This window comes from Dermochelys coriacea, chromosome 17, assembly GCF_009764565.3.
Source record: "Dermochelys coriacea isolate rDerCor1 chromosome 17, rDerCor1.pri.v4, whole genome shotgun sequence".
Classification (NCBI taxonomy): domain Eukaryota; kingdom Metazoa; phylum Chordata; order Testudines; family Dermochelyidae; genus Dermochelys; species Dermochelys coriacea.
This window is the reverse complement of record NC_050084.1, coordinates 16,196,792-16,220,640: the sequence shown is the minus strand read 5'-3', so window position 1 is coordinate 16,220,640 and position 23,849 is coordinate 16,196,792. Positions and strand designations below refer to the sequence as shown.

Sequence of the window (23,849 nt, the reverse complement as noted above, 5' to 3'; positions counted from 1 at the left end):
CTTTTTATGAGGTTCCCTGTTCACCTTGCACACTGACTTTGAATGTTTCCTCCCATCGTGCACAAAGCCCCCAGTTCAGCAAAGTAGTTAAGCACATGCTTAACTTCAAGCTCGTCAGTAATCCATCCAACATGCTTAACTGCTTTGCTGAAATGAAAATTTCAAATTCCCTGAATGTGGCCACCTGAAATCTAATGCCACCAAACTTCTGTATTCCGTGAATTGCTCACTGGGCAGAATCCAGCACTTGCTGTTTCCAAGCCTTCCCTATTAGCAATTAGTATGAGATAGATCCAGGTCACCCCTTGACTCTGGTTAGGATCTTTGCTTTCTGGATCATAAATTGTCTTTTACCTAACATAGGAATCTGTTTGGCAATGTGTTCATAAATACGATCCACTAGCAAACACACACCAAGTTCACTTTGTAGAAGTTGTTAATTTCTGATTTGTCTGTTCTTTCTTAAAGCTAAAAGCTATGAATATGTCTTGGAACCGTCTCCCATTCCATTACCACTGGACACTCCCCAGGAGACTCGGATCTTGCAGGTGTCTTGCGGGAGAGCTCATTCCCTGATCCTGACAGACAAGGAAGGAGGTACGGTATCACTTATAGTGTGGCAAGAGACAACAGAGTCTGATTGCTCAAGTCTTTTCTTTTTTCTTTCCTTAAAAGCTGAACCCAAACCTGACTGTATAAATATGGCACATGGAAGTGTTTTTTCAACCCTTAAAGCAGGATTGTTCAGTGAAAGGAAAACTCTAAGCTTAAATTTTCTTCGCATTCTGCGTTCCATCTGGCCCAAGCTGTAGATGTTTTTGTACTGCAAGTATTCTAAAATATGGTTTGTCTGTCTAGCCCTGGGGCTTGTTAAGTGTAGGGTATTTGTCTCTTTCAGCTGGATGTATTTTCTAATTCAGGTTTCGGACAGGTGTGCCAATACCTTATGACATTTTCTTTGTGAAACTTCTAAGTGCTACTTGGCTAGGTAGAATGTTGCATTCATAAAGGTAATGAATTAATAGGCTTATATAGAGAGGAACCCCTCTGTTGACTGGATCTCAACTGCCCTGAGAATTCTTTAGCACACCAACTTCAGTGCAGTATTTAGCATCCCAGTGCAGCTATTGATCACTGAGAGAACTGATCACTTGATTTAGTGCTTCTGTGATCTTATTTCTAAGTCTCCTAGGCAACAGCGGAACGAGCTAGTCAATTATGGAGGAATGGCCACTAGCTTCCAGGTACTAGTACAGTGCATATGACATTACTGCTTAGATACTGTTGCCTGAAATGTCTTGAATCTCTCATATTTAGGTGAACCCTGGTAAGAAGGTTCAAGATCATCTTTTGGGTGTATGTTGGGATTATGCAGGCCGTGTTGCAGTTAGGAGCCAACATCTATGAGAGAGAATAAATGCTTGCTATTAACTCGAATAGCTAAATGGAAGTTACATGCATGCAGTTATTTTTCAGTCTTCAGCATGGGCAACAATTCCTATGGGCAGTGCGGCCGAAAAGTTACCGAAGGTGAAATTTACAGGTGAGACTAGCCCCTGAATTCATACCATTTATTTTTGCATAATAGAATTTCTCATATAATTAATTACAGGTCTATTTTCATACAATTACTCTTACAGGTTTATTTTCTTTACTTTCATACTCCCTTCCCCAGTGAAGGTTTTTAGTACAGCTTTTCTCCATACCTACTAATGTAGTGCCAGGTAATGTACCGTGAGAACGGGTAGACTAGTGCTAAATTAATTTGGAGAGGCAGTATAATCTAGTGGTTTGGGTATAATCCAGGGACTGGAATCAGGAGCTCCTGAGAGAAAAGTCCTATCTCTACCAAGTAGAACTCCTATTGCTTTAGATTAGTCACTTAAACTAACCTATAGAAAGGGGAAATCATTTCCCTCTCTTCAGAAGATGGAAAGTGCTCTATAGTGTTAAGTGTTCTGAGTACATGTGAAGACTCCCTTCCCCAGATATTTTGCAAAGAGCGCAAGCCTCTGGAAGTTTTAGTTGCAAACCCTTGAAATCTTCCCTTTGTTTATCTTTTCTCTTTCTCTGCTGGTGATGCAGTGAGAGCCATCTAATTCACCGACTGCGAAAGTTTGAAGGCAGGGTTGTGCAGGTAAGAATCTTTTCTCAGACTAAAACCTGTCTGAGGTTGGGGGTCGTTCAACTGATGTCTTCTAAAATGGGAAAGAAGCCCTACTGCTTGCTTCTTTGGGGCTTGAGCAATTGCCCCTTATCCTATCTACTTTCCAGCTAGTGTGATTGACTTTGCTGGGTCTGAATTCCTGGGAGGAGCAGGAAACATGAGACCTTAGCTGATGGGCACCCTCTGCTGCTGAATTTCTTTAGCTGCATTTGAGTATTATCTGTTGTGAGAGGCCTATCCCTGACCATTTCTCAGTCATCTAGGCCTTCTCTTTTGTGTCTGCTACCTCTCCTTTTACCACCAATTTGCAGCAGTTGGGCACCGAGACCTTTCATTTGAAGTCCCAAGTGCTATCCAATGCCTTAACCATGAGACCATTCTCCCTGTAAATTGCAACTAGATTCACATATGGTCAGATTCTAGATGAGGATTTCTAGGATTGGATGAGGCCTAATTAGCACACACGATTGCCCTGCTGTTTCATGCAGCTGCAGTAATTGCATGCACAAAGTGGTCAGTTAAACTGCACAACTAGCCATTTGCATGTTCATTTACCTGAATTGCATGTATGCATTTGAGAAAATTTGGCCCATAAAATCCACCAAGTGATCTCCTAAAAGCAAGATAACTAATCCAGGCCAGTGGGATGGGAGAGGACCGCCTTATATTCGGCCAGAGTTTTCCAAAATAAGTCCTTTAACATTAAAAGCCTAAATCCTCATTTAGGCTCTTAAAAATCACTAGCTAGATTTTCAGGTGGGCTGAGCACCTAGCAGCTCCCTGTGATATTGGTGTCAGCTCTTAGGTTCTCACTGTTTTTGAACATTTACCCAGTGATTTAGGAGAGACTTCAGGCCTCACCTTTGGAAATTTTGGCCCTAGCTCAGTGATACTCAGACCTCAGTGGTTCAGGAGCCAAATTAGCGATCGGCATTCCCCAAGAGAGCCACAGTCGTGGGAATTCATTGTTTCATTTATTGTAGTACTAGATATTTGTATTTAAACAGTATGACAGGGAAATAAAATATTTAGTTATATGTTCTCACAGCAAACAAGTTAATAACTTAATTGGTTAATAATAGTAAAAGCATCCTGATCGGTTAATAACTTTGATTGGTTAATTAAATCACATAGCGTTTTAATGTCATGTGCTGCAAAGAGCGGCAGGGGACACGTTAAAGATCCACCTGCCGCTGGCGAGCCCCAGTCCGAGTATCACTGGAATAGCTCATACCAATCCCATGACAGGCGTGGGTATTGTGATGGAGTAAAACAGTATCAGTTCAAGAACAGATGTGGAGCAGCAGAGGGACATTCCAGGTTGCTGTAGTTCTTAAGTCAAGAATCAAATTGCAGGGTGTAGCTGACATTATGTGAACCAGAAAATATCATTCTTGGAAGGGAGGTTGCGATGAGATTTCTCTTCTATAATTCATTGATGCCATTTTATGATGTTGGGCTATGGTATGCTTGGGCCTCGTTGTTCACTATGTTGTTTGGAATTCCACAACAAATCAGATTTCCACTTTGGGAGTGCTCACTACAGACAAAGACAAAATTCTCCTGTGTTCACCAAGGCCTGTGTTGGGGTGGTTTTAACCTTCCCTCTTGTACATGCAGCTGTTGTATTTACTCTGGACACAAGGCCCCAAAATTGGCAAGTTCTGGCTAAAGAGAACGGGCATGTTGAGTACAAGAGGTTCACATTCGTAGGTCTGCACATGATGTCATGGTGCACTAATTCTCAACATGATCTGACTTAGCTTTTCACTTGCACGTAGGTTGTCTGTGGGCAGGATCACAGTCTGTTCAGGACGGAGAGAGGCGAGGTTTACTCCTGTGGATGGGGAGCTGATGGACAAACAGGTAGGCATTTCAGAAAAGTGGAAGCTGAGTTGAAGTTGCTGTGCAGAAAATCCAACAAGTGCTAGTAAAAGCTTGGAACAGTGTTTGCTCTGATCAGCTGACTGGAAGACAGAATGCCAGATATTTAACAGTGGCAGCAAGTTGAGATAAGGTACACTGCAACTCACTTGTGTTAGAGGATGTTTTGGTCTTGCCAGCAAAACCCGTTTGAGAATATTTCAAGCCATCTATCTCCAGTGCATAGGTATGGGATTGCTGTATAGTGCTTGAAATAGTCATAGCGATCCCATCTCGATGTATTGGTGAGCCTTGACTTGAACCATGACATGCTTTTTTGTCCGCACACACAAGATAAAAATGTGTTCTGTATAGACAATACTCTGCATGCTCATGTGAATGAGCCGAGCCTATTCCTTTTATTTTTTGGAGGGTGGGAGCAATTAGAGAAGAAGTTTGAATATCCCCTGGCCTCGCTGAGTTTTAGACCCTGTTTGACCTTAAGACTCTCCCCACACCCATGGTGAGACGTGAGAAGTGGCAATGGGGAAGGACTCTGGTTGGTGTCCCCACCAGACCTTGATTGGAGTTGCTTACAGAGTCCTTCCCGTGTTTGGCACACGAGATTCTCCAAACAAACAAAATCAAGGTCCTTTTCCCTCTCCTTCCCCTGAGAGAGGGAAAATCCACTCCTCTTTTTGGTAACCCCCACTTTGTACCTGGTCCATGCAGTCTCAGGGGCATCCAGGTCTGCGGCTGTCATCTTCTCTGCTAATCTGTCCCTGTAGCCACCACCCCTCTGAGAGTACAGCCGTCTGCCCCGCCACCACCCTTTCCGGTGGCAGGCTTTCCCAGAGGCCTCCAGGCACAGCAAGCCTGACAGCTGGGTCTGGTCAGTGCTGGCTGAACCCAGAAGAGTTCATTATCCACTTGAGTGGGGCTGTGCCCCCTCACAGGGAGGTCAGCGCTGATGTGGGGTTATCTATCCAGCTCTATATTGTCTTTACCTATTGCTGCTGTCCTTCTTCCAGACTCTTCCCCCACCCCCGCGTTTCCTGTTCCTGTTGCTCTTGACAAGGGCCTTTACTGAGACCACCTTCCTGGCTGCTTTTGCTGTCCTAGGCAGGGAGCTTTGTCCAAGGTCCTTATCCTAACAGCTCCTCCTGTCTCTTGAGGCTGCTTCTGAGGCCTTCCTCTGAGTTACTTCTTCTGTCCCTCCTTTTTGGCTGCATCATGTTGCCTATTGCTTTCTCTTACTGCTCTCTCCAGTTTGTGTCCCCCTACTCTCAGACTAGCTTTCCATCTGGCCCCAAGCAGCCTGTCAGCATATCAACCATCCTCCAGTGCAGCCAGCCTGCCTCTTCACCTTGCCCCACCTATGCTTGTGAAATATGTTGTGACCCACCTGTGTTTCTGAGGGGACAGGAAACCTAACTGATTTTAGGGACCCCATCTTAGCCTGGGTCTCCGCTGGGTTTGAAAGAGCATTCACTAACACATCTGTCTGCACAGGCGAGATAAACCCATGTTCTAACACGGGGGGGATGGGGTGTGTGTCACAATATGTTTCACAGCCATGTTTAAACTTGGTTGTTTAGGTAGTGTGGATTGCATCTTAGACGCTTCTGCAGAGCTGGACCGAACGTCTGCTAAGTGGAAGTTGTCAGTTTCCTTTGCATCTTTTCATAAGTGTACACATAGCATTAATCACATTGGTATGTGAGCAAATTGTTCCACAGCAGGGGGAAAGGTCCCATGGGAGCCCTAGATATGCTGGCATGTGCATTAGCTCTGGAGCCTGCTGAGGTAAATGAAGACAGCGTGATGACCAGTCACATCAAGTCCCAGGAGTTGTCATGTTGTCATTTTATTTTTGCTCCAGATCCTAGTCTTGCTTCTGAATTGTCCAGACCCATGCTATCAAGAAGGCTTATTTACTTTTTTCTAGGCAATTAGTCTGTGTGGTGTGGTTAGTATTGTTTCAGTGTGCTCAACCCACAGGACAGCTGAACTCTCTTGCACTCAGTAGTGACCTGTTTGGTTGATTCAGGAGGGGCGTTAATTGATTCTGGAGGGAAACCTGATTGTTTGGTGACAGCAATGAAGGACCTTTAGGAGTGTGAAGTGGGGAATGGGAGTATGCATGCTTTACATAATCCCTTGTATGTTAGCCTCAACAGCCACCTCCAAAATACAGGGTGGCACGCATCAGTCTGAATTCCAAGTGTGAGCAGAAAGATTCCTCTGCGTTACATCGGAGCTGATAGTCACCAGTCAGAGGGTAGGAATTGGTTGGCTTTGTAGCATATAGAGGAAGAACTGCTGCAACATAATTTGCTCAAGATAGTTGTGTTAGCTACCGCTGCTATTAGTTCCCAATGCATGTTTTTGGGTGATAGGCCTTGGCTTGGATCATTAGGTACCAAGGTAAGAAACCAACTTGTTTGCTCAAAATGAAACAAGAGTGTGGAGCTGGTACAAGAATGGTTCACAACCGCCCAGTCTAATAAAAAATATCACGGGGGGCTCACCCCTGTTGACTTGACATGGGTAAAGCGTGGTGAGCCTTTTTTTAAATAGCCCTGTTAGCACCAAATCTTGGGAGATGTTGAGCACCCGCAACTCCCACTGAAAATGCAGGTTCTCAGCAACTCTTCCATAGGTTAAGGCCAGAAGGGACTATTGTGATCATCTAAGTTTGATCTCCTGCATTACGCAGACCCTAGGGCTTCCCTGAGTCAATTCCTATTTAACCATCCTCTTAGATCAAGCATTTTAGTGTAGCATTAGCCTGCTCTGAAGTGCTCTGCTGTCTATCTCCTCTACAGAGACAGACAGGGTACCAAACAGTTTGATCTTTGTAATATACATGGTGGGCTCTTGAGTTGTGTCACCAAGCTGCTAGAACACAGGATTTGAGCTGCGGTCTCCACAGGGGGCATGCTAGGGATGTATCAGTCAGATCTTGCTTTAGCTTTGAGATAACACATCCCCAGAAGCAGTTGCACTTTTTTTCTCTTTTTGATGTTGGTTCAAAAGATCCAGTCTTCGGATGACTGGCACCATGAGGCTCATGGTATCTGCCTTATTTCTAATATGAACAAGTACAGCATTTCATTACAGCACATCTCTCTCTCCCCTTATCAGGTCTTGGCCATTACAATATCACCAGTGTGCCCACCAAACTGGGCGGAGATATTGCTGGAGTAAATATCGTTCAGGTTGCCACCTATGGGGACAGCTGTCTGGCTGTATCTGATGAAGGACACCTCTTTGGATGGGGAAACTCTGAATACATGCAGCTGGCTTCTATCACAGAGACGACGCAGGTTAGGTTAGATCAGATGTTCCAATGTTCACTTTAAATGACTTTTTTAAAATGATTTTCTATCTACAACTCACCTGCTAACCTTTGGGCACTATGTAAATAATGGAGCGTCTACATGCTTCACTGTAACTGTTCTGAACATGAAGCTATAAAATAAGCACCTATTCCCTCCTCCAGGTGCCTTTGACAACACAATCACTAAGTCCTACTGTCTGGGAATAATCGTATTGCTTGTATTAGTGTTTTGCCCTGAAAGCCCATGGTTTAGGCCTGTTTCAGGCCAAGCAAGGGAAGTATGTTCTAAAGTTGAGGGCCTGTCCTGGAGAAGGCCCTGTCAGCTTGCAAACCAAGGGTGGTCCCACTGGAGTGCCTCTTCTGGCAGTAATCAGCCCCTCCAGTAGGCAGGTCACATGTCATTTAGGACTTCATGGAAAAAGAGCAACACATTGAACTCCCCTCCAAAACCTAGTAGGCAGCCACAGAAGATGAGAACTCTGGAATCATGTGCTCAGTGCAGGATCCCTTTCAGAGGAGGTAGGTGGCCACATTCTGCTCCAGCTTCAATCTCTCAGTGGATTTAAGGTATAGCTCCACTTGCAGTAAGTCCCCAAAGATGACAGCAGTGAGACCTCTGGGCTTGAAGCAAATGATTTTTAACTTGTCCTGACCATTGCTGCTTCCTGGTCCAGCCACACCCCTCACAACAAGTGGCAGATGGCCCCACTCAAAGGAGCCAATTTAATGTAGTTAAAATATTCTGTTTTTAAATACCTAAGTCTGTCAAATGAGTTATGTCTCACTGGCCTTGAGTTTTCTGCAAAGCCCTGCTGTGGCTCTGTCCCAGAGGGAGAGTTGATTTAAAACTGCATCCAACTGGAAGGCTGTATGTTGGGAATTTCAGCAGGAGTTGGGCACCTTTCTCTCAGGCAATTCTGAAACTCCCAGCCATAAAGGGTAGAGACACAGCCCAGGTAACTGCATTGCTTATAGTAGGCATGTTATACCTATAGAAGGACATATGAGGGCGTGGATGTACACTGGGGTGACTGAATGGGATCATTTTTGTAAAACACTTTTGAAATCTGCAGATAGAGAAGTTCAGAGTGTTCAACTTACACTTTTTTTTTCTGTTTTATACTTGAGTTAGTCTGTCAGGGCTGATGGTTTCATAGATGAGCCTATAGACCTATAGCATGCATAGACTCCTTCTGATTAATAATACTTAATGGGTTTTGGCAGCTATATTTTAACATGTTTAAGTGTAAAATAAATTAAGCTATGTTTTTATATACAACAGTGTCCCATCAATTAATTTTAAGGCAGGAAATAATAGTGTCAGTCAACTTCTAATTCAGTGCAAAGTCATCTCTTAAAATAGCCACATCTGATAACATCATAGCTTAATTTTGACACTGGCTTGCTGAAATCCCACAGAAGATGAATTGGCACTTACTGCCTGCCACAGAGTGGGGAATTCTCCTCTATTGGATTATAAACAATCGCTGCAGGGTGCCAGAAGCTCACAAAGATTTTTCATTATACCATGACTCAGTGGACCATAAAGGCTCATGGTGAATGTTTTATAAATCTCTTTTAAGTGGGGTAGGCAATCTGTAGTGTGGACAGTCGTGCTGTTAATCTGTAGCTTTTGAAAAATATTACTTGTGCAAATAATGCATTCCTTTAATTAATCTTTTTATTAAGGTTTGAATCTACAGCAGGGACTGCAAAAAACAGACCAAGGCCAGACATGCAATTGCTTTTTAAAATTGAACTTGCTTCTGTCATTGTTGCTCCTCATGTACATGGGCTTTTTGCAGAAAGCTCAGCCTCAAAGTCACATGTGTGGGGTATATTTTTGGCATCCAGTCAGGAAACAGAAATACCAGGTGACTTCTGAGGCAGTATACCCTAGTGCAGAGAGCACTGGACTGGGACTCGGGATACTTGGGTTCTGTTCCTGACTCTGCTTCTCACAAGCTGGATGACTCTGGTCAATGCCTCAGTTTCCCCATCTGTAAGATGGCGATGATGACACTGACATCTCCTTTGAGACCTGGTGATAAAGAGTACTCTTATTATATTGTGACCAAATACTTAAAACAGTTCAGTTTTTTTAAAAAATTCATCCATTTCAAATTTATTTGTAATCTTCTTTCAAATACACAAGCAAAAAGTAATCTGACAAATTTAGCCTCACTCAAATTTATGGGATAAAAGGTGCATGCTGTAAGTTTGAGAGTACCAGAAGCATATGCACTGCATCCATTCCTCCCTACTGGCTTGAACACAGCCTGCTACAAAAATCCCACAGGGTCAGTTCAGAGAAGTAAATTTCTTCTTTGAGTCAGCATTTCAAATCTCAGGTTTCAGAGTAGCAGCCGTGTTAGTCTGTATTCGCAAAAGGAAAAGGAGTACTTGTGGCACCTTAGAGACTAACAAATTTATTAGAGCATAAGCTTTCGTGAGCTACAGCTCACTTCATCGGATGCATTTGGTGGAAAAAAAAAAACCATTTCAAATCTATTTACCATAAATGTTTGCTCTATGTGGCAATTAAGCAGATATTTGCCTCATTCATCAATATATTTGAAGGAAAATTAAGAGCAGACCATCAAATTAATGCCATTTTAGTGAACTTCTAGTTTAGTTCCTGATGTGTCCCCAGTTTATGGCTAATTATCTAGTTTGGAAGGATGTATGAGATAATTGTAGGTTAAATAGCATGGGGTTAGACTGTTGCAATATGAGGCTTCCTGGAGAGGATACTGAGAACGATTGGAAAGGGGGTTCGATTGCTTGGTCACCAAAGAAGTTGCCTTTGAGCCAAGTCTGGGTAATGACTATTCTGGAAAAGGAAATGCTCAACTATCTGTAACATTCAGCATTCACACCCACTAAACTATAGGTTTTCCAATGTCTTTTAAACTCTGTCACAAAAGGGCTACAGCCTATGACCTTCTGGTCTCTCTTGTGATTGTTTGCAAACACCTGTTGAGCGGCTAGCTTCCTTGTCCTATCTAGTTCTTCAGCTCTGGGATGAATGGATTCCTTTAGGTATGCACCCCTTAACATTCTTCAGTTTTGTAGTCCAAGATGGACTTTCCCCAATCAGTTGTCTTCACCTTTGGCCTCATTCAACTGAACATAGTTCATTTTCCTGCTGTGGGAATCGCATTCACCTCCGTGACCTCAGTCCAGCAGATGGAGGAAGTATCCATAGTTTACCTAACTGCCTGAACAATCCTATAGATACAGGGGAGAAAGGCGACTTGTACAACAATAGACATTCTGTAGACATTGTTTACATTCTCTTTGTCTTAAGAGAAACTTCCAAAAACACCAGTGACTGTCCAGGTTCTAATTGCTGGCGTATGCATTCTCTGAGGTCAGAATTGTTTGTTTGTTCTCAATAGGTGAATGTTCCGAGGCACTTACCATTCAAGATTGGGAAGATAAAGGATGCTGCATGTGGAGGGACGGGCAATGCTGTTGTAAATGGTGAGTTCATTTTTGCTGTTGCAGGGCTCCCATTGGATTTAATAAGGTGGGAGAGGAGACAGGCTGTTAGGAATGAAATACTTAGCCCTAGAAGAAGTTTCTGCAGGTCAGAGCTGAGGCATGTTGGCACAGGGAGCATGCACTGCTGTGTCTATATGATTTAATTCTCCCACACTGTCCATCTCGCAGCTTTCACGAGTACTGAACTTGAAGAATTCTTTTGGAAGTCTCACACCAGAAAGAGAGCTGGCTAGTCACAAATCCAAGAGGGTAGGAATGCTGGGACATAAGTGTCTCTGTACCTTGGGCCCTGTTCTCTCTGAGACAAACTGAAAACACTCAGTTTTAATAATGCAGAGGCAGAACAAACTACATTTGGGAAACATGATCCAAGGAAAATTGGCTTTGACGGCAAAGTTAGAGAGAATTCAAATGCAGGAAGGAGCCAAATGGAAATACATTGTGTTTTTTTAAATAGTCAAAATGACTTGGCAAGCCCAAGAAAATAGCCATTTGGGTCTAATTAGGTTTCTGAGGCTGTATTAATTTCATAAGAGTGAATGTACTCTCAGAATTTGTTTTTATTGTAATGCAGAAGAAGGAAATGTCTTTGTCTGGGGATATGGAATTCTTGGGAAAGGACCAAACCTGGTGGAAACAGCAACTCCAGAAATGATCCCACCCACCCTCTTTGGCTTGTCAGACTTCAGTCCAGACACCCGTGTTTCTCGCATTCGCTGCGGACTCAGCCAGTTTGCTGCACTTAACAGTAAGTTTCCAGGCCATGGATCAGTGGGGAAAGGTGTCTCTTCCCCTTTTAAAATCTTACTATGATGTTTGTTTCTAAAACAGGCTCCTTAAACGTGAACCTCAAAAATACCATGCTGAAACAATGCAATGGCTTGGATCATGTTTTCAATCAGACCATGTAAATGACAGATGGCAGCCTGGCCTCTGTAGATGATAAATTCCTAATCTGGGTTCAGTAAAACAGATCCGTGCCCCTTCCCTTTGCTTTCTAAATTGCAACCAGCCCAGATTTATTTAAGGTACGGACCGCAGCAAATGTATGCAAGTTGAACTAACTAATCTAGTGTCTGAAGCAGAAAAACCATGTCAGTATTTGCACTGTAATGCCATGACAATCTTAGCAGCATGGTTAGGGAAGCTGTAACTATAATCAAGATTAGTTTCAGAGTAGCAGCCGTGTTACTCTGTATTCGCAAAAAGAAAAGGAGTACTTGTGGCACCTTAGAGACTAATAAATTTGTTAGTCTCTAGGGTGCCACAAGTACTCCTTTTGTTTTTATAATCAAGATTGTATGTGAAGAAAATAACTGTAGTCTGAAAATGCCCAGCAGAGGGCAGCACCATGGAAAGCTGATGTAGCTCCTCTTGCTCAAGAGGAAAAGCTTCCCTCAATGATAGGAAAAATAATTTTGGAACTGAGCTGTAGCCAAATGGGAAGGATTATGGAAAGTGACTTGAAGGAGATGGGGTAAATGTTCTCTAATGGTGGAGGCACATTGTACCAAGGTGGATAACATTTTCAAAGGCTTCTACATACTTGTCTAAAGCAGTGTAGCGTGTCTCATATGGGAATAGCTATAAGCCATATACCAGTAGAACTGTGTCCATGCAGGGACTTCCCGTATTTCAGTTTAAAAAAAAAAAAAAAAAAAATCACACCCCTGCTGAAACAGTTAGGCCTTGTCTACCCTGAGTTCTTTCACTGGTATAAATCATTTTTGAAATTGGGACTCAAGTAAAATGTTCAAGAGCACCTCCAGTGACTGAGAAGCCTAAGACCAATTTCTCCTACCCTGATTGGAAGCCACCACTCCACGTCTGATAAATCTGTTCCTTAAGAGTGGTGGCTTTCACTGTCTTTGCTTACCTGGCTCACTGTGCTCCGACACATGAAGTTAAACATCTTGAAAGTCGCAGCTCCTGCTTTGACTCTAAGAGCTGTGCACATAGACTGAGGATGTTGAACCTTAGTTTTGAAAATGAACACCTGGAGCTTCCACTGACTTCAGAAATTTCTAGTGGACTCTGTTCCTTTAAACAAAATCCTGCACTTTGGGTGGAGGAGAAAAGATTCAGACCAAAAACTTCTTGTTTGCCTCTGTTCCCTGAGCTCTTCTGTGAAGACAACATTGCTCTATCAAATGTTCTCTTAACTAAACTTACAGGACCTACTGGTGATTGACTAGAAGGCCATACCTCCATAAGCAGCATAGCTGCAACCCCTTTCTTTGTAAATTAAATTACTTAGTTCATAGGTGAAGACCTTTTCAAAGGCAATCTGACACGGGTTTTTTGCTTGTTGCAGACAGAGGAGAGCTGTTTGTGTGGGGCAAGAATATAAGGGGATGCCTGGGGATTGGAAGAATGGAAGACCAGTATTTCCCATGGAGGGTAGGTACACAGCATTCAAGCACAAACATGCCCTGTAGTTAGTGTATTGTATAACAAGGAGGAGTGAGGTCTCACCCACTCACTGGGCCTAGTTGTTGATTTTGGCACTGAAAGTAACATGAAAACTTCAACTGCAAGATGATCTTATGACTTCCTGACCAGAAGGGATGGAGCTGGGTCAGAGCTAGATGTTGACTCCACTATTATTCTGGTATTTTATAATTAGTCTATATTTAGAACACAAGCCCTGTCCAGCATCTGCTGTGTTCACTAAGATTGTCAAACTTGGTATGAAACTTCATTTAAATTAAAGAAAAATCCCCACACCTATGTTCATGGAGCATTGAGTTTGAAAGTGTCTGCACCTTTCAGACAAGATTTTCAAGTGTTTTGGGGGCCAAGTGCTGTAGCCAGGCACAACTGTCTAACTTTGCATCTGAATTCTCAACTTTCATGGCACATAAAACATCCTTTTTAAAAACAAAGCAGGGACAATTTTGTACAGAAGTGTAGTTCATCAAAGTTGTAAATATTTCTTCCTCACTTTTTTAGTTAAGATTTGCTGCAAAATTATACTATGATAATTAAATCTCTACAGTAAGTAATTTAGTGAATTAAAAGGCACAAGTGCATAAATTTTAATTATCCCATTTGTCCCTGGATATAGCTACTAGGAAAGTAGATGGCAGTGGTGTGTCCATCTTAGGGTGCAATGCACCTTTCTTTTAAAAGAGCAACAGCATGAGCTCCCATAGGGCACCATATAGAGGATCTGTTAGCCTTCGTGGCTGAGTGCCTTTTCCCCCACCTAGCAGCTATTTCAGTCCTCATTGAGGACTGCACATTTGAAATGCTAGTGTTCAGCTGTTCTTAAAGACCTCAGCATAACTTACATGACTAACCTGCTTGTGCTCCCAGTTCAAAAATCCACCCTTGTCCTTGAACTGAGACCAAACATGAAGCGTCTCCCAGGCTTTAACTATTCTGTCTGTCCTCAGTGATTAGCCCTGTGATGCTTAAACAAATCATCTTGCTGAGTCAGTGCCCCTTCCTGAACAGATGTGCTGGGGCTACAATCCCCTAACACGCTGGCACTGAAATCCTGTCTGATTTTCAGCTTCCATGGCAAACTACTAGAGTCTGTGCTAACAGCTCAGTACATGAGCATGTACTGTGCTTTACAGCACGTTGATGAATTCTGTAGGGTTGGCTGTTTCTGTGCTTTTTTTTTTGCCTGCCATTGGAGCTGACCTCAGTTCTCTGGACTGAACCCCATCACCAAGGTGTTCTATAGGCGTGCACATAAGTGGCAGAAAGAGCCTGAAAGCAAATTTTCTTTTTTCTTTTCAGGTGACAGTCCCAGGGGAGGTAGTTGATGTGGCTTGTGGAGTTGATCATATGGTAACTCTTGTTAAATCATTTATCTAGCAGCTGTGCTGTACCTCAGCTACGCATTGGGAATGGATGGTAAAAGATGAACCCATGATCACTCTTTCAGGAAGGAGAACCCTTTGTGCTCGTGTTCAGTAATATAATACGGCACTGACTGCACGCACTCGGAGTGTGTGAAGAACTTCTGCTATGCTTGGAACTTTAACTGTTTCTCCATTTCCAGAGCCTCCGGTTACTCTTTGGGAGGAACGTAAGGCTGTTTGATGACCATTTTACTGTGTTCTTCCATAAGGAAATTGCAGGACATAATACTATGTGTACTTACTTGTACAGATGGCAGTAGAACTTTAAATGCCACTGCTGTCACTTTGAGGGGGTGACGGTCTTCACCAACCATGTTTCCTAAAGGGAAAGTTATATTATGGGCTGAAATAAATATGACACTACACCCTGGCACAACTATTCTTCAGCATCTGTTACCAGTCATACATGGTTTGAGCCATGTTCTTGTGAGCTGCACTATGTAGTGTTTCACTCACCTGCCCCATTGGACTTTACTTTTAAAGAAGCCAGTTCCTTCAGTGCTGCAGTCAGATCAGAGTGAGAGCCCTTGTCCATGTGATTTATATGCTGAAGTGTGGGAAGAAAGTGAAAATGAAATGAGCAGTGATCTACATTAATTTATACCTTTAGGCTTGTCTGCAGCACAGCTTTGATGCTTAGGGGGTGCAGGATGAGTCTAATTGTTCTTAGGCAGCATCCCATGAGATGAGTTAGAACCGTTTTATCCCAGACCCCAACATGCATCTCCACACAGAACTGCTGCAACTGGTGCCAACTATACACTGCCTCTGCCCTCCCCCCCAGTTGGAGTGACAGGAACCTAAATAGATGGTGAGATTTCCAAATGCATTTACTAGAGGCTCCTATTTTTGAAAATCTAGGTCCAGATGGAGAGGATGGCAGTGAAATCACAAATGTAATGGAATAGAGTGGATTTGGGAAGCCTGGCAGAAATATCTTGGCAGACACCCAGGCATGAGCGTAGCAGAGAGACAACCTCTGGATATGCTACAGGGCATGGCATCAGTCCCTTCTGCAGCTGGCAGGTCCTGTCTCTACCCTACACATGATGTAACCCTTCAGGCAATCGCCCAGTAAACAACCGTGCATCTGTCCATCCAGCTGGTGCCCATATCTCAGCTGCTCTCTCCAGTTTTTATGGGGATGCTGACTGCTCATGTGCTCTGATGCCATTCAACCCTGTCAGCGTGGACTCCAAATGCCTGCTAGTGTCCAACATACGCCAGCCTTCCCTCTTTGTACATGACGTCAAAGAACTGTCTGTGCAGGCAGAGGGGCTGGAACTCCCAACTGCCACGCCTTCAAAGCCCTGCTCTGCAGTTGTTTAGCCAACAGCATCAGCCTCTCAGTTTTGTGGATAAGCAGAGACCAGCAGCAAGGCATAAATAGCTGATTTCATGAAGCCCTTCCAGTGAGGCTACTCACCCTGTTCTAGTCCTTCAAACCACAGGTGCCACAGTTAGGAAACATGAAGAACAACAGATGCTGCCATCTCCAAGGGGGGTAAAAATCCTAGAGGGGAATAAGACATTAACAGGTTTGAGAGGGACAAGAACCAGCACTCTTTTTATTAGCAGATAACTCATAGTCTTTAAGGTTGGAAGGGGCCATCAAGACACTATTGTAACATAACAGTAGTAGCAGTAGATCATAGTACCTAGGAGCTGCAGTCATGAATCAGGATCCCTTGGTGCTGTACTAAAAGACACTCTACATCTAAGACCAGAGGAGACGACAGACTGACAAGGTCTCAGCACACAGTTGCTGTAATGGGAAAAATCTAACTCTGAAGAGTCCCGGCACCACCGAGAGCTTTCAGAAAGAACTGTGGAGGTGCAGAAGGTTACTGCTATATTTAATTAACATTTCCTCTTGCCGTGGTAGGAAAACATGGCTTTACCATTCAAGAATGGTAATGAAGCATCAGGCAATCAAGACATTTTCTTCTGGGAGTTCAAAGGAGCTTAAATTAATTAGGTGCTCAGCTCCCATGGGAATCTGTCATTAAGACTACAGCAGTGTTTTCACGCCACTGCTGTGCTGGTACAGACACAATCTGGTAGGGTCCCATTATCCAGTTTATAATCCACAACAAAATTTTGCCTCCTACTCATGTGGAGTTATTTAAATATCTTCCTTAATGATGAAAGGTTTTGGAAACTTCTGGTAAATGAATCTATATTTATTCTTTTCAGTTAACTTTTTCAAAAATGCTGTAACAAGTTTAGAGAGGCACAGTTTTTCCCATGCAGAAGGCTGCACTGGTTTGATCCAGGGACAGTATTAAAATAGTGCTAATTCAACACTCCATCAGTGCTATTGAATTAAATAAGAAAAGCAAGATGATGGTTATTTTTCAGTATAATTTTTTGTAGAGAGGGGAGCTCTGTAAGCTATTGGTAGCTCTTGGGCAGGAACAGTGTACGTTTATACACCATCTTTCTGGTCCATGACTAGGACTCCTAAATGCTATGGTAATGCAAATAAATAATATAGGATGGTTCAAATTTTCAAGAAAGACTAAGCTCCATTGAAAGTCAATGGGTTTTAGGGTTCTAAGTCATTTAGGTACTTCTGAAAGTTTTACCCATTGTGTCCACACTTGCATTTTCAGTCATGTTTATTGCTAGTCATAGCTAACACTGGGCTGTTTGAATTAGGGTTACTTACATGCAACGCTCCTAAAATCCCTAGTATTTTCAAGAGGATTTGCTATCCACTTACTTGTAAGGAGCGTTAAGCTGCAATCTGTGGTTAAACACAACAAGCAATGAACATTTTCATCCTGGCACTAACTTTGGTGGTCCAGCTACACTAGAATTCACACTTGCGTTAATTATCCACTACTGAAAATTCAAGTGTAGACAAATCCTTACAGCTTCCCCCATCAAAAATCCAGCAATCGCTATCTGAAATATCTCAGTTATTTCCTTTTCTAAATATAGGGAAACCCTGCAGTCTCCCAGATACCCCTCCATAGTAATGGGTTGCTTTTGTTCCCTGCTCATTCATAGATAGGCTGAAGAGTGTCACTGCACTTTGCGAATGAATTGATATGCAAACTATATGGGAGGATCATTTCCCTCATTGCTGAAATGTAGCCTGCTCTGGGTTCAAACAGGCAACTCTTAACAGTGTGCAGCAACTGTACACAACAGGTCAGGACAGGAAGCACACAGACTAATAACTGTTATTGCGACTACAGGGGAATTTAGGCAGGCAGTGTTAACATTTAGGCCCGGACGAACAAGCTTTCCTTTTTGGATCTTTAATGAGCGCAAGTGGCCCAGAACTTATCTTAAGCCATAACAAGATCTTTTCATTAAGGGATCTCTCTTTAACCTGGATTTTAAAATTTCTCTCTCGCCCACTAGCTGGTTGTAACCCTAGCAGGCAAAGAACAGACCTCTTCCTTACTCCCCTCCCTTTACTGAAAACGAACGAGGTAAAATAGATCCGCTTATAAAACGGCAGGAGCGTCCAAGCACCAAGCCAACATTCAGATGCGAGCACGCAAAGCAATACTATACAGCCAAGGTATCTCTATCTAAGCTTGCAGTGCCCTTCCAGCCTCTTTACTGTCTACCTGGACCAGCTTCCTAAGTGCCAGAAAGGGAATTACTCATGGAAGCAAACTATATGGGAGGATCATTTCCCTCACTGCTGAAATGCAGCCTGCTCTGGGTTCAAACAGGCAACTCTTAACAGTGTGCAGCAACTGTACACAACAGGTCAGGACAGGAAGCACACAGACTAATAACTGTTATTGCGACTACAGGGGAATTTAGGCAGGCAGTGTTAACATTTAGGCCCGGACAAACAAGCTTTCCTTTTTGGATCTTTAATGAGCGCAAGTGGCCCAGAACTTATCTTAAGCCATAACAAGATCTTTTCATTAAGGGATCTCTCTTTAACCTGGATTTTAAAATTTCTCTCTCGCCCACTAGCTGGTTGTAACCCTAGCAGGCAAAGAACAGACCTCTTCCTTACTCCCCTCCCTTTACTGAAAACAAACGAGGTAAAATAGATCCGCTTATAAGACGGCAGGAGTGTCCAAGCACCAAGCCAACATTCAGATGCGAGCACGCAAAGCAATACTATACAGCCAAGGTATCTCTATCTAAGCTTGCAGTGCCCTTCCAGCCTCTTTACTGTCTACCTGGACCAGCTTCCTAAGTGCCAGAAAGGGAATTACTCATGGAAGCTGATGACTTCCTGACTGGCTGGGCCAGGATCTGCATTTCATAGGTCACTTGCTCATCGTGCTGGTGTCTTGTACTGATGGGAGTGTGAAACAGCAGTGCTGGGGAAACACTGAAGCTTTCTATTCTGCCTGCTGGGGAAATAAATCTGAGTGACAGGAGGTTACCCTGAGTGGAAGGTAGCTTGAGTCCTCGTTTGCAATACCTTGTTTTCTAATTAACAGCACCATGCTGTGAATATTGAAATGCAGGTGAGGAAAGGCAAGTCCTGGTTGGAGGCTGATGTGTGAAGGATCATCAGTAGCCCACTCCAGGTGTGGGGAGGATGTAAATACACTATTTTATAGCTTTGTGAGAAGGGCAGGGAGAGCTGCCAGTGAACCAGAACATCTATATTTGGAGCCTTCAAGCTCACTCTGTAAAATCCAAAGGCATGTTACTAACGGAGCTGGGTTCCCAGGACAACTGCTCGCCTGAACAGTCAAGGCTCGGGGGATATTGCTAGAGCAGTAAGTGGCAGACTTAGTCAGACAGCACAACAGCAATGGGAGATTGGACATTTTGGCCAAAGACATCTTGACAACCCCCTTTTCTTAGGAGACATGCTATAGAATCCCCAGGGCAACAAAGTCAATGCGAAGTGAGTGCCCCACACCCCTGAAATTTTCCCTCCTCTGCATTCCACACAGTGCAGACAAGACTTTGGTTTTTAAGGGCTCATCTAATACCCCCAATACAGCAAAACACATGGATCTCCATTTATGAAGGGTGGAGGGGATGCTGCCAGGATTTCAACCCATTGCACTAAGTCTAACACGTGTTCCGATATCTTAGGACACAGCACCTTAAACAGACCTCTGATTTCCCCAGGCCACTGCCCAGACCCAGCTCTGCTTCCGCTAGTGAATGCAGAGACTTATTTAAAAAAGAAATGCAGATACTCACTAGAATGATGGAACAGTTTGCTGTTGGAAAATGCAGTTTTGCTGAAATCGGGACTGTGTTGATTTCGATAACATTCTTGAGGGGAAATTTTTGAAACAACGCTGAAAAATTTCATTTCGATATGGTAAAAGCATTTTGTTTAGATTTATTTCATTTCTACTTTTATACCATATTGAGTTTAATATAGTGTTTCCCCTCCCAAGCTGGAGGTCAGCGCAAACCTTTGCACACTGGTATTTCTGGCATGACCACACTTCCTAAAGACATCTGCAAAAGGGGAGGGGAGAAAGGGCCAGCCCTGGAAATCAGAGCAAGCCCCTGGAAGAGCCATGCAGTTTGCTCTAGGAGCAGTACAGCAAAGCCAGGCTGGCTGGAATTCCAGGATAGGGACGATAGGACATTTCACATAAGAAATGCAAAACTGAGCTCCTTGCACGGGGACAGGTCATCCTCAGTATCACCGATTATAATAACTACTGGCACCACAAATTTCTGCTCTAGATTCAAACTTTCCCAAGGACAGGGGTGTCTGGATCAAGGCCTGTCTCCAGTGGTCAACAACAGCCACACTTACAGCATTGGAGACAGTGGATAATATATCCTCACCCTTGTGATGGAGGTAAATATCCGTATATTGCAAATAGGGAAACTGAGGCTCAGAAAATATGGCTTGCACCATTGCTAGCTCCCTGCATTGTGTTCAAGCTCCTAGACCACACAGCGCTGAGCAGATTCCAGAACGGTTTAGACAAACACCTGTCAGGGATGGGTCTGTTTATTACTTAGTCCTGTCTTCAGTGCAGGGGACTGGGCTACATGACCTATTGAGGTCCCTTCCGGGCCTGCACCTCTGTAATTTAACATAGGGTTTGCAGAGGGGGTTTCCTGGGCACTAGTCCCAGAAATGAGAAAAGTTTTCCAAAAGCGTGACTATCACCTTTCACTTCAAATCCTCTCTCACACATGCAAGATAGTTTGTGCCTCACCCTATTCCCTACTTGCGTGCATTACAGCACTACCGGCACAAGTGGGAGCCCACTCCCAGGAGGCCCTTCTCCAGAAAAGGGCAGCATGCTTCCTGGTTAAAAGTGTATTGTGTGGTGGGAGACAACCAGCTCCTGCCTTTGCTGTGACTGGCTCAAGCCTCGCCTTCTTGAGCCACCCCACTTTTTTATTGAAATAAAGGGTGAAAGAAGAAAGCAAGCAGCAGAGAGGACAAGGGGAGCATCTTCCCGTTCCCAACTCTATGCCCAGCCTCGCTACATCTTCAACAAATCCCCCTCTGCGTACCGCCCTTAGCACATGTTGAAATTGCTCTTTTCGGAACATTCAATGAAATGTTACCCAGACAAGAACCATTCAACACAAATTTCACAGACTTAAGTGTCCTCGTAGGGCAAGAGAACAAAAGAGCCCCCATCTTTCTCCAAACCACTTCAAAATAGCAGTCTGGAGACTGGCTGCTCTGGAGGGGAGACGTGAGAGAGGCCATACCCGCATATTCACAGAGCTAGAACCAACCTTTGTCCCCACAAAGGGACGTGACCATGCGCTTGTTTCATCAGAAGAGGCCAGGATGCAGAGGAAAGCTGTTTTTCTTGTTCGACTAACTTGGTTGCAAGATCACTTCAGGATCAGGACTCTCTCCTCAGCACTTCTCGTTCATTCCAGCCATTGTCTGTGTTACTCAACGTCTCCTTCCAAGTGCCATTATATTTCATCCCAGAGAAACTCTGCAAAGAACACAAGCATAAATTGTCTGAAAAAGGCCCCTATGCCACCCGTAGAGCAGTTCTGGAAGATTAAACGTTATTCCTGCAGTACTATGAGCTTGATTTTGCTGCCAGTTTTCTAAACTACAATCTGTTTCGTGGTACATAAGATGTTGAGTTTCTTTTCTGAGGGAAAGGGGTGGGTTTGTTACTGTTACTGTCTTTAAACATGTAGCAAAGTTTAGTTTAAAAGTCTTTTTGTAGGAGAGTTATTTTCTGGAGGGAGCACAGTTGGGGGGCGGGGAGAGAGGCTGGGAGTCAGGACTCCTGGGTTGTACTCTGACACTGCTGACTCTACCCTTCCTTCGTAATCTTGTAGACTGAGCCACTGAGGTTGAAGATGTCTCATTTCTACATGTTCTGCCTTTTCAGACATCCAGTGCCAAAGGGCTTCAGATTTACCCGAGGTTATTGACTAAAACTGCATTGAGGACATCAGAAAGAATTCTCTGTGTACAGACTCTTCAGATCTTTCTGAGTTGGCCTTTATAAGATGCTTGCAATTTCCCAGGAGGCAGTGAATCTGTAGGAAGGCAGGCAGGGGTATAAATCCATAAAGCTAAGGGCGCCTCCCTTATTCAACTGAAAGTCTAAAAGAAGAAGAAAATCCTTTTCCTCGAGGTGTTGTTCAAAGAACCGAAGGCCTGGAATAATTTATCAAGCTCCTACAGCACAATCTTTGGCAACAACCCTGCTGGGGAAGAGTTACAGAAGAGAAGCTAAGGGAGACTTCATTGTGGGGGCTCAGTGGTCTTGTCACTGTCACATCTTCTGTATGCCTGCAAGAATTTCACCCAATATGTTTACTGGCTATATATCATTCAGTAATGTCTCCCCACAGCAGTGGTCTGTACTATGCCTCCAGATGCATATCCATGGAACTGCACAGTTGAGTCTGGGCATGATGCCGTTCTGGTGCTGTTCGGCCTGAATGACGGAAACAAAGCGAAGTTTGAGAGTCATTCCGAGCCAGGAATTGTTTCCTGTCTGACAAAACACTTTCAGAGAGCGTTTATTAGAATCCCATAAGCTCCTTTTTGTTGTGTGTTTGCACAGCGCCTGGCACCACGGGACCCTGGTTCATGACTGGGGATTCCTAGGCTCTACAAATAATAATAATACTGTGTACTGTCAGCATGCACTTAGCTTGTAAGCTCTCTGCAGCAGAGACTGTTTGTGCGTGTAAATGGCCTAGCACAATGGGCCCTCAATTGTAGTAGCACAGCTAGGAAGAGAACCATCTGTCATAATCTGCTCTAACCACTGCGGCATGGTGCCTTCATGATATAGGATGGGGACAAGCCTCTTACCTGGGTCCTCTGTGAGCATGGTGTGTTTGGCCAGGGTTTGAAGGAACGGCCAGTCCCTTGCTGACGAGTCTAGTTTTCCCCCCATGCTGCGGTGTCACTCTCTACAAGACATCACAACAGGAGGAGTTAAAACAAGAACATGTCGTCTGTGGTTATCTGCATACAGACCTGCCAGTCAGATGTGGAAAAGCAGCTATTAGTTTGTATCAGCTGATCACAAAAGCGACAGGCTGGTTAAATCCCAAACAGATAATGATTAATAGAACCGTAGCTACTAAGTCCAGGGGGTTAACACAACAGAGATTAAGGCTATATATACACACACATTTCGGTGTCAGGTCATTTACAGACCTCTGGTAAATAGCTGAATTAAGTGTTGCATTGACTTGCTTTGTCCATGGAGGGCAATTTTTCATAATGATACACTGTCAGGATAAACATGGATCCATCTTTGAGAAACACCTTTCACAGCTGACCCAGCCCCCCTTGTGCCATGCAGGAGAAGGGAGGACAAAGGATGACAAACATCGCAGGGGGCCACAGGACTTGGCAGCTAAGATGCAGTGGGACTTTTCTTGGGTCTAATGTGCCTGGAAAAGAGCGATGAGGGCTCTAAATAAGAGCTTCTTTGGTGTTTCAGGTTAACGCAGTCATGGATGTGGAGACAGTGCAAACAAACCCCAGTGTTCTAGAGTGAGAGAAGCCTTTCCTTAGGGGGAGAGAGAGAGGGCGTAGCCCTGCCACTTCCTCTTCACTGCCCCTTGACTGCAATTGTGAGCTTGGCTCTGAATCGGTGAGATCAGACTTGTACCCACCTGGATGGGTCACAGAGATTATAGCTCATGCTACCTTCAGGTCACTACC

The 23,849-nt window shown here is 43.9% G+C and overlaps 1 protein-coding gene and 1 long non-coding RNA gene across 27 annotated transcripts in view; one reads left to right on the top strand and one right to left on the bottom strand.

Annotated features, from left to right (window-relative positions):
* The window catches only part of RCC1L (RCC1 like), a 30,739-nt gene extending 15,611 nt beyond the window's left edge, over positions 1-15,128 (top strand). For all 19 annotated transcript variants that reach the window (XM_043499287.1, XM_043499283.1, XM_043499297.1 and 16 more), the window contains 9 exons: positions 469-597; positions 1,477-1,543; positions 2,086-2,137; positions 3,949-4,033; positions 7,178-7,359; positions 10,775-10,859; positions 11,455-11,628; positions 13,195-13,280; positions 14,631-15,128. In XM_043499287.1, coding sequence (XP_043355222.1) covers positions 469-597; positions 1,477-1,543; positions 2,086-2,137; positions 3,949-4,033; positions 7,178-7,359; positions 10,775-10,859; positions 11,455-11,628; positions 13,195-13,280; positions 14,631-14,708 — 938 coding nt within the window. In that variant the 3' untranslated portion in view covers positions 14,709-15,128. The remainder of the gene's footprint in view (positions 1-468; positions 598-1,476; positions 1,544-2,085; positions 2,138-3,948; positions 4,034-7,177; positions 7,360-10,774; positions 10,860-11,454; positions 11,629-13,194; positions 13,281-14,630) is intronic.
* LOC119844845 overlaps positions 1-23,849 on the bottom strand; it is a 43,766-nt gene that overhangs the window by 1,325 nt on the left and 18,592 nt on the right. For 3 of the 8 annotated variants that reach the window (XR_006276155.1, XR_006276157.1, XR_005289408.2), the window contains 6 exons: positions 22,986-23,086; positions 21,425-21,636; positions 16,182-16,268; positions 15,212-15,302; positions 14,998-15,074; positions 6,206-9,414 (listed from right to left, as the gene is read on the bottom strand). This is a non-coding gene — a long non-coding RNA (uncharacterized LOC119844845). Of the gene's footprint in view, positions 1-6,205; positions 9,415-12,871; positions 12,940-14,997; positions 15,075-15,211; positions 15,303-16,181; positions 16,269-21,424; positions 21,637-22,482; positions 22,603-22,985; positions 23,087-23,849 lie in introns of those variants that run through there. The other 5 variants (XR_006276160.1, XR_006276158.1, XR_006276156.1 and 2 more) reach the window with 5 other exon arrangements.